At 35.4% G+C, this 10968-nt stretch overlaps 1 protein-coding gene across 1 annotated transcript; it reads left to right on the top strand.

Moving 5' to 3' along the window:
* The first annotated feature begins 2226 nt into the window (after positions 1 to 2226).
* Positions 2227 to 10149, top strand: LOC143913154 (uncharacterized). Its single transcript, XM_077432785.1, has 2 exons — positions 2227 to 2367; positions 7495 to 10149. Exon 2 carries the CDS (start codon positions 7528 to 7530, stop codon positions 10018 to 10020), a length of 2493 nt encoding a protein of 830 aa, XP_077288911.1. The 5' UTR covers positions 2227 to 2367; positions 7495 to 7527; the 3' UTR covers positions 10021 to 10149.
* The last annotated feature ends 819 nt before the right edge of the window (positions 10150 to 10968 follow it).

Below are 10968 nucleotides of genomic sequence, written 5' to 3'. Positions count from 1 at the left end.
GGATGGACCCATTCATTTACCGTCAATTGTTGTTAGTATAATGTTTTGAATTTAGTGGTCAATGACTGGAGTTTTTCCCAAACTTTACCAATTCGTAAATTACTCGTGTATGGTCAACTTTTACGGTGTTAGCGCAGTAGATAATTATTTGGGTCAGTTGGGTTTGAATATTCGTCGTAGTTCTGTCGATCGGCGATTACGTGTCATTTTACAAGTACATATTCCATTTATTACCTTACAGACGAGTTCAGCTGTTCCTCTAGTCATTCGTCTGCACATTTTCCACCTGACAGTTGAGGATATCCGAATATCCAGATATCTGATTGTTGAGAGACGTTAGTCACGCTGTCGAGAGAAACCATCCTTAAGGAATGGAAGAGGCAAGGCCTGGTCTTACTCACAAATACAAACCGCCTGACGATCCACTTGACATATAATACAGACTAATGTGCGTGCTCGATGGATTGAGGAAGATGATCGTGAAACTTCTCCCGAGACTGGACGAACAATCCCCTTAAGAGTATGGCTTCATAAGCGGAAAGTCGACGATCGATGCGATAGATACGATGAATATGGTTAGAGAGTAGGAGACTAACCAGGCCACTAAAAGCCTGGACATGATAAACCATTTGAATGGGAAGAAATTGCTAAAGGAAGTAGTCTACCTCGCAAGAGTGATACAAAGCTACTTCACCAACCAGGTCTTTGTATATTTTCTCTCAAGGCTGCCCTCGTGGGTTTTGAAGACAACATTGAAATTCTGATATCGATTTAGAGACCCGAGCCACTGAAGACTTCTTAAGAAGAGTGTCGAACTAGATGGAAGGTATGGAACCGAGACCGAGGAGCTATATCGAGAACCAGTTTGGGCCGATTCCATGCACATACATATATAGAGGTCATGAAAGAAGATGACTAATTGGATAAAAAAAATTGGCAGTAATTCCCATCCATACTCATTGAAGAACAAGATGAAAAAAGTTTGACCAAAATTTACCAATTTTGCTATCTAGAACTTGTGTTGGATTAATTGTTACAATGTAGTAAGGTAATTTAATTAGTTCTAATATACATCAAATTATAATCCAATACAATCAATAGTTTACATGTTTGTTTGCTTTTTTGCAGGCTTACTTCAGGGTAGAAAGTATGCTTCACACCATGACAATAAGTTCGTTGGCCTTTTTACTGTGATAGTATATCCTCTCGGAAAAGGTTCAAGGCTTATTTATTTTGTTAATAAGTCTTGTAATGGAGAACACTTTGAACATTTTAAAGACATTCAGCGCCTGTAAAGTCTGCCAGGTCTTTGATCCTTATGGTATTTTATGCACGAAGGTTAAAAATGATCTCAAATTGACGGCATTGAACAATACTACAATATGTGTGCCAAAATGAAGATAAAATTAGCGCTTAACTAATCACACACATTTACTTTATAACTTTATACCATAATTGTGGAGGAGACTAATATATGTAATTGAATGTTCAAATTAGTCCATTGCAATGAAATATAGCTGTATGCATAGTTACCGATGAATTGTTTTGTCATACATCAGGTGTGGATGATTTAACACATTTGTGCATTAGATATGGCGGTTTAGATACATTAAAATTGAAAAAATACAATCAATTGATTTGTTTTCCATTAGGTGTGGATGAAATTTATATATACATATGTAGATTTAATTTAATAAATATTTTATATATTGGTAAAATGTTATGAAGCGCTTACATGTACAATGTGGCCATACAAAATAAATAAAATATTAATTTTTTTGTTTTAATAAATAGTTAAAAACATAAACTTATTTTCAATTATGATTTTATAATATACTAGCTGAACCCCGGCATGCGTTGCAATCCCATAATAACGCATGCAATTCTCGTTCCCATTCCCATTTGTCGGAAAAACGCAGGTAGCGAACACATTTGAAATTATTGCGTTGCAATGACACTCATTCCCATTTTTCCCGAATTTTTTTTCACAGTAATCTTCCCGGACATGCATACAACAAATCTTGAAAGTTCCATTGTAATCGGTTCAGTGGCTTAGCAGCCTATTCAAGACACACACACACAGACATTCATTTTTATATATATAGATATATATGTATGTACATATAAAATAATATATTGAAATGAATGAACATTAAGCATGGATAAATTCTATCTTTAGCGGTGCAAATATGTGATAAGATAACATTAATCGATTTTATAAGACGTGCATATCAATTTATCAGGAAGTCAAATTTCGATGTTTAGTTTAGTTTCAACAATTTCTTGTAAGAACGTGCTTCGCATCTACATTGCAACTGTATATACTTACGTCCAAGAGGCTTAAGATCATCATTGATCATTGCAAGAGTGAGTAATCATTGATATGCTATCTCCCTATCTTAACCCTTTTTATTATCAGTGTCTGTTTTCGAACACATTTGACGTTGTATTTCTTTTTTATTTATTATCGGCGAAAATTGTCAAATTTAAAGCTATGTATGCAGAGAAATGTTATAATAATAGAAGGGCCCTTACGAATAAATAATTGTTGTCAATATTACGCGGTACGTCTATATAAATACGCTATATCGCACGGAATACAATCGGATCAATTAACTTATAAAAATGTATCCCATGTTGTTTATTGTGTGTTTTTGAATGCATTGTGCAATTTTTAACGATGCTTGCCCATCTTGCGAGTAATATAAACAAACAGAGAAGTTTTTATCGGACATACGTCGAGCACCAAGCGTCAAATACGACTGATGCTAAAATTATTTAGATCTGTCCGTGGACAGAATGTCACTTGACAACAAAAGAACACCTAAAGCCACTTCTATTAATATTACATTTCTCTGTAAGTTTTTATCGGACATATGTCGAGCACCAACCATCAAATATGACTGATGCTAAAATGAACAATTAATTATAAACATTGCAGCATTTTTTATTACATACATTGCTCAATTTCGAGAGGCCGAAGAACACGAAATCAACAATTAATTAATTAATCCATAGAGACGCTTATGTATTTAGACTTGTACAGTATATATAGAACTTTTTTTCTTTTGTTATTATTCGTATTACATTCGTACGTCGTTTTGTTGGAAGCGGTCTAGCTTACGTAGCTTGGTGATGATGTGCAAGTTATGAGTGATATTTTATGTAGGGAATTACAGTATTTAAGTGATTGGTTATGTGAGAATAAACTGAAAGTGAACTTAAGTAAGACTAAGATGATGTGGATGAATAATAAAAGCGTTGTGAGTGATGTGATTATGGATGGGAGAGTGGTAGAAGTAGTAGATAATATTAACTATTTAGGCATTTATTTGGATTGTAAATTAAGTTTTTAGGTGCACGCAGATTATATTATTAAAAAAATGGCAAAAAAGAGTTAGTGTACTTTGTAGGTTAAGAAATTTATTAAGTATAAAAAGTAAAATATTGATATATAATTGTATTGTACGGCCTCATACTGTATACTGCGCTACAGTGCTCAATCTATTTAGTGGTTTGTGTATTGATAAACTGCAGAAAGTGCAGAATAGAGCAATGCGTGCAATTTTTGAATGTGAGGAATCGTAAGAATGTAAGAAGTATGTTAGATGAATTGAAATGGTTGGACATTAGAAATAGTCTTAAAGTAAGCACTTAAAAGTTTATATATAAGCAGTGGCGTAACGTGAATTCCAGGCGCCCCCCCCCCCCCTCTTAAACACATTATTTCCTTACAACTGTTCCATAAATCTCTTCTTCTGCATTTTGTGTTTTCGCGCTCAAGTAAGTCACAAAACCTGCTTTATATTCCAAAAGTGGATCATAAGCTATCAGAAGTTTAATAAAAGATATAAAATTTCCAGGATTGTTAGAAGATACAAAACTCTCTTGATGTCCATCAAAATGCCAAATTATTTTTAATCAATGTTAATATGACATTAATAGCACGATAATGGACTTGACGCCAATAATTTTTTAATAACACGACTTTGCATTTCTGAAGAGATATATTTTTCAATTTTCTCTGAATTTTTCCACAAATCGTAAGTAAAACAGGAACCTCAGAAATGATTTGACCACTTCACCAGAAATGACTGGGGAAGAAGGGCTATGATCAGTCGATTGAATTTTTGCAACAGTTTGCATTAAGTTCGCCGTATTATCTCCATTTCTCGAAGAAGAGCTGGGTTGCTTTTCTGATAAAACTGCCGAAGGACTTAATTCCACTATTTCACTAGAGACTGTCAGTTTTAGTTAATTTAGATTAACTCGCGATTTGATTATTTTTTCGCTTTCTTCACTGAACTTCTTAAAACTACTCATATTAAAAAAAAACATAAAATACTTCTCAACTACAGAGAACACAATGTTACACTTTACCTTGAGCAATGAGTTAATTTTTATATAAAACGATCAAACACATTTCGGGAGTTGGTTTATATATGTAATTGTAATCAATCGCGATCTTATTCCGGAGCGTGTTCAAAATCAATTGTCGAAAAATCTGAACGAACCCACTGATTTTGTAAATTTGACATATTTTGGTCGCGTTCTATTATTTATTAACGGAAAGACTTAAAAAGTTAAAAAATCAGTGAAAAAGGCGCACCGCTTTACGGCGCCCTCCAAGCCTCGGCGCCCCCCCGCACTGCGGGGTCTGCGGGCGCGGTAGTTACGCCACTGTATATAAGCTAGATAAGAATCTATTACCCAAATATTTATATAATAATCATATAGTTAGGAATAGAGACATACATAATTATAAAACGAGAAATATGAATAAATTAATTATAGGTAGAGTTAAGAAAGCTAAAACTGCAGGAGATGTTTTTCACAGAGGTGTTCAAATGTATAATGCCCTTCCTGAAAGCATTATAAGTGCTAATAACATTGATGCTTTCTTGAAGGGTGTTAATGGATACCTTTGTGGAAGATGATTTATAATTTTAGTTGTTATTTTGTGTTATATGCATTAGCAGTTTGCTATATATGTATGTCGAAGCGAAACGACTATTATAGTACGGCGAGCGCTATCTCAGACACACAGTCACACAGACGGAATAGCGAAATTATATATACGATCATGGAGATGACATATATGTATATAATTTCGAAAAATTTATTCCGACAGTTGAATTTTAGACGAGATAAATAATAAAATAAAGACTCCTTTTTCTCGAATAAATTATTTGGGATTCTTCGCATGCACCTCGCAAATTAGCTTGGGATTAAATGGGTTAAATATAACTTATCTTGTATGTACATATGTATATGTGTCAGTGGCGTGAATTCCTGGTGTCCCCCCGCAAAATATTTTAAGGCGCCCCCCCCCATATATTCATATTATTTACTTACAGTAAAATAACTTTCCAAATTAATAATTTATACCTTTTTAACGTATCGGTATATGTACCTATATATCGAAGTGCATTAATAGTTTAATCTGGACGACCAAAAAGCAGTGCACAATCTGTTTAAAGTAACTGATGGTGAATTTTACTTAAAGACTTTCCACCTGTTAATGGTGACAGCGAGAAATTTATAAATTTTATCGGTTTTAATCATATAATTTCAAAAGATGGAAAAAAACGCAGTCTTCTAGCCCTATTGGCATAGATCAAATACACAATGAGGATAAATTCAAAATATGTATGTATGTACATATATATATAGTAGGGGAGAGTGGTGTACCTGTGGACAATTTTCGCTTTTTCACTCATAGCTCAGCAACTTTATTGTTTTATGCAAACTTTTTAATGTCATTAGATAGGTTGAATATTCAAGATTAAAATTAGAAAAGAAAAATTAATGATAGCATAACAGTTTTTTATTTTTTGCAAAAATTATAGAAACAAAAAAATTGTCAAAAGGTTCAACACTATGTTGAACCTATGGACAGTGTATGTTGTACCTTTGGACAGATATGATAATTTATACAAAGTAAACTATTTCATCCAATGTTGAAATTCTCAAGGTCTACATTAAATTCCAACTGTGATTTGAGTCTCCCAGACTGGCCTACCACTCGAGGAGGAGGCAATTTCCCAGAAATTTCCTCTTGACAAATATTATAAATTTTTTCATCGACCACAAGAAACCTGTTTGTCGATATTTTCTTGTAATACTTAATTTCAATATTGGACAATCTTCATACTGTTATGGTCGCTCCCCACCAGATATATAGTATATAAATTTGTATAAATAGAGGTCTACCGACAGTGTACTGATATTTAATAGCATAGTGTCAACCTATCATTAATTGGGGATGTGCATTGAAGTAGAATGGGTAGAAGCGCTCTTAGCTTACAAAAATGCTGCTACAAAAACTCCGTTCAAACGAAGATTTCGGCTGTTTTGCTCAGTTGATTGTTAATCTCTGTAGCAGTAGGATCTCTTTGAAATAGGCTCTACTAGTGAAATTGTGTCCGAACATCTGTATGTGCCCGTGCGTCCCTGAACGTCAAGGGACGATCACTTCCACGATTTTTTTTCCTCACTCTTTTGTCTCTCTTCTGACTTTTCGTCTCTCTCTTCGATGGCTCGCTTTTAAGCGATACTTTTGTTAGGAATGACTATTCTATACATTATACTTTAATGGTGATGTGCCAATCACCATACACCAGCCGGCAGTCCCTCTTCCACACTACTGAATAAAGGAAAGTAAAAACAACAGAAAGGAATTATCATTAATAATATCAATTACACATTTTTCCAAATACCATTTTCGATTGGATTATTCATAACTTCAGCAACATAATTGAAAGTCTTTTTGGTTGTTAATTTCACAAGAACCTCTAACCTTTACCTCTTGACGCGTCCAGAGGTACAACCAAATAAATGTCCAAAGGTACAACAAAAGGAAATATTCAACTCATATTAAAATACACTTCTTTGTGGTTACGTTTTAACAACATATATCGTCGTTACCAAATAGTTAAATAACCACTATACAAAACTAAATGCATATCTTGTATGAAAAGTTATTTTAATAAATATGAAAAAACAAATAGTTCGTTGGTAAATGTTTACTTTTGGGTCCCAAATAACGAAATTCTCGAAAAAACTCGAATCTGGCAGCGCGCGGCACCAAAAGATGGATTGAATGTTGCCAATATTTGATGTTCATAATTCTCTAGAACATTGTGTAGCAACAATATTTTCCCCGACCGAAATAAAGTCATTGTCCACAGGTACATTCGTCCATAGGTACACCACTCTCCCCTACATACACATATAGTACAAATAGGTTGAAAAATAAGAGAAGTTTTTAAAAAAGTTATTTCAAAAAAATTACGAAACAAATTAAAAAATCAGTGAAAAAGGCGCGCTTCGTGGCACCCCCCAGGTCTCGGCGCCCCCCCCCCCCGCATTGCGGGGTCTGCGGGCGCGGTAGCTACGCCACTGATATGTGTTTATAATCATTCAACTGTACAAAAAATGTGTTCAAATTTGACAAGAATGCATTACTAATGTGAAAATGTTTTTGTGTTTCAGCTCACACGAGACGTTGACTTTAATTCTGCAAAGATGTCCGATTTGAACAAAGTGGACAGTGTGGAGAAAGCCAAAACTATGATAGCGTCCGGTGTGACGGAATACGAAGTCGGGAAATATCCGGTGGCTAAAATCATTTTCGGTAGCGTCTTACAGTTCTACAGGAATCATCACGGCTTAAAACACGATGAAACGGTCGCCGTTCTAAAGAAGCTCATCGACGTCGAACGAAAACTGCAAAATTTCAAGGAAGTCAAAGTCTTACTCGGAGAGCTCGTATCAGTTCATGGAGACCAGGACGTGAAATCTGTCGATGCGATGCTCGACTTGAGCGACGTCGAACAGGTGCTGGTCAATCGCAGTGAAGCCAAGAAGTGGGCCGAAAAGTGTCTACAGATATGCGAGAAAACGTACAATCGGAAAAGTCTGGAAGTTGCTCGTGTTCTGGTGAACCTGAGCCACATCGAGAGTGTCGCGAATAAATCGCAAGCCGAGAAGCATCTCGATGAAGTCGTTAACACGTATCAGCACATTTGTGGAAACAAGGATATAAGATATGGTTATGCTTTATTCAATCTAGGCATCCTTCAGAGGGATATGGCAGAATATAAAAAATCTAAGGTTTCGCTCACAAACGCTTACTCTGTATTTACGAATGATAACAAATGTGACGAAATTGAAACTGCCAATGTTTTACTAAATTTAAGTACCGTCACTAAAATCCTAGGTGAATTTTCTACAGCAGAGAAACATGTTTTAGATGCTTTAAAAATATATAATAAAAAATATGGTGAAGACAACTATAGATCCGTTGGCCTTTTAATAAATTTGAGTGATATCGAAGTCAGGATGAAAAGATACGAAAATGCGAAGAAATCGCTCGAGAAGGTACAAAATGTGTTTGAAAATCTGTACGGACCCGAACATATAAACACAGCACATATTTTGTTCAACTTGAGCAAAGTCGAAATGAAATTAAACCATGTGAAACAGTCGAAGAAATTACTCGAACGTGTATTGCAAGTGTACGAAGTGTGCTATAAACATGGGAATATAAACACAACCAACGTTCTGCTGGATCTAATCATGTGCGAAAAGTCTTTGAAAAACTATAACAAAGCAGAGGAATTGCTCAACAAAGTCATACCTATATACAGAACCCAGAAATCAGACATCGATACGTCTGAGATAATGTTTTTGATGAGCAGGGTGCAGATAAATCTAGGCAAATACAGGGAAGCCAAAACCTTGCTCACAGAAATCAAACCCACGTATGAGAAAAAATATGGTACTGCATCTGTTGAATTGGCTAATATCCTGTTGAATTTGAGTGCAGTAGAAAAAGGTTTGCACAATTACCCTCTCTCGAAAATTCATCTCAATCAGATCCTCGCCAAATGTGATTTGACTCCTGTGCTCAAAGCCGACGTTAAAATGAACATGTCCAACATCGAAATCGAAAATGAAAACTATCTCGAAGCAAAGAAATTGGTTACTGAAGCGATGGAAATATATAAAAATTATAAAATGGACCTGAGATGTGCAAGTGCTTGGCTTAATTTGAGCAACATTGAAAAAGATCTAGGTAACTATACATCGAGTCGAGAACATCTCGAAAATGTCTTGACTAAATACAAAACACAATATGGGCCGAGTAGCATTGAGACGGCCGAAGTCATGGTCAATTTGAGCAATGTTAAGAACGACTTGGGGGAGTATGACAAAGAAAGCCTCGAGAAAGTCATCTCTATATTTGAGGAACATTACGGACCCGATCATTTCGAAACAGCTCGCATTCGGTTGAATTTAAGCAACGTCAAAAGTGAAATAGGGATCTACGAAAGAGCAAAAGCAAAAGTTTTGAAAATATCTAACAACAACGGCAACTCAGACAGCTTAGATATACCCAAGGATATAATAGATGATGGTATCAATCACGGTTTGACCAATTTCCAGGAGGTTAAATGTCTGTTGGAGAGAGTTTTAGCCGCTTATAAAGAGTATTTCGGACCCGATCACCATAAAACAGCTGGCGTCCTGCTCAGCATGAGTAACGTGGAAGTATCCTTGGGTAATTATACAAAAGCTATGGAGTATTTGGACAAGATCTTGCCGATATTCGAGCATCGTTACGGAACTGAGCACACGGAAACCACTGGAGTGTACCTCAATATGAGTATCGCTGAAAGCAGCATGGGCAACTACGCTAAAGCGAAGGATTATCTTGATCGTGTTTTCAAATCATACAATAGTATTAATGTTGCACCTAATCATCCTCTATATATCACCGCTGAGTTTAATCTGGCTAAAATCGAAAACAAAATGAATAATCGTAAAGATGCTAAAACTTTGCTAGAAAAAATCTTACCCTTGTATGAAAAATGTTATGGAGTGAAGCATTTAAAAATTGGAATCATTCTATTGCATATAGTAGTATCTTGCGAAGATTCGGAAGATAAAAACCGTTTTGGTAAAAGGTTGAAATTTTTTTCACAGGAAATAAGGGATAATAATAATTTGCTTTAACATATAATTAATGAGACTAAAATGCTTTCAACATATAATTAATGAGACCTGTATATTTAACGTTTTTATGTAATTGTTTAGAAAAAAATTTCATTATAATATAATCTGTAATAAAAGAAATGATATTTAAATATTGTATTATTATTCAAAGCATAATCTGGAACCATTATACTATTATAACATTATACTTCATTATTAAACATTATTATAACTTTATACTTCCATTATCTGGAAACATTGAAAAAAAATCATCCATTTATTTATATTTTTGGAGACACAATGTTGTAGTGTAGGAAAGAGGAGCCGCCGGTTAAGTGCATTAGGGATTATCCACCGCCTAAAGTGCAGTCGGGAGTGGACAATGGAGACCCCCGAATTGGCTTAACGGGACGCACTAAGTGGCGGGTAGAATTCTTAGAACTGAGAGTGTGAAAGCGTGAGACTGCGTGCCTGAGACCTTAAGACCGTACTTGCTTAAATAATAGATACACAAACGGATCGAGGAAGCTGTGGTGAGGAACCTGTCCTATAAAAGGAGGTACTTAGACCATATCAGATTATTCTGGAACGAGCACTGGCTGTGCGTGGACCTCCTTAATCATCCAATAAATGCTGTGAAGCGACTTTGGCCTTTCATTTGGATCCTCCATTCACCCCTACGCAACAATATTATACATACAATTAGTAATTATATTTAGGACAGATTATAGACAAGTCATGTAGCTAAGAAGAGGAAATAAGGAGACGTATGAAATTAGGACGGAGTGCATTTGGGCGAATCAACGCTATTTTTACATCAAAAATGCCATTTTGCCTCACTCAAGCATGCTCGCAAAGATACTATATGGAACGCTGTATACTCGGCATAACGAGGAGAGATAACGTGGGTGAGAAGTATAACAAGGGTAGTTGACATAGCGGAGAGAGTGGAGAGTTTGCAAATGGCAA

Source organism: Arctopsyche grandis, chromosome 6 (assembly GCF_051622035.1).
Source record: "Arctopsyche grandis isolate Sample6627 chromosome 6, ASM5162203v2, whole genome shotgun sequence".
Taxonomy (NCBI): domain Eukaryota; kingdom Metazoa; phylum Arthropoda; class Insecta; order Trichoptera; family Hydropsychidae; genus Arctopsyche; species Arctopsyche grandis.
The sequence above is the reverse complement of the archived record's forward strand: the minus strand, read 5'-3'. Positions and strand labels throughout refer to the sequence as shown.

Excerpts from the sequence above, each read along its gene's own strand:
- LOC143913154 (XM_077432785.1), top strand. The coding sequence starts at position 7,528 with ATGTCCGATTTGAACAAAGTGGACAGTGTGGAGAAAGCCAAAACTATG.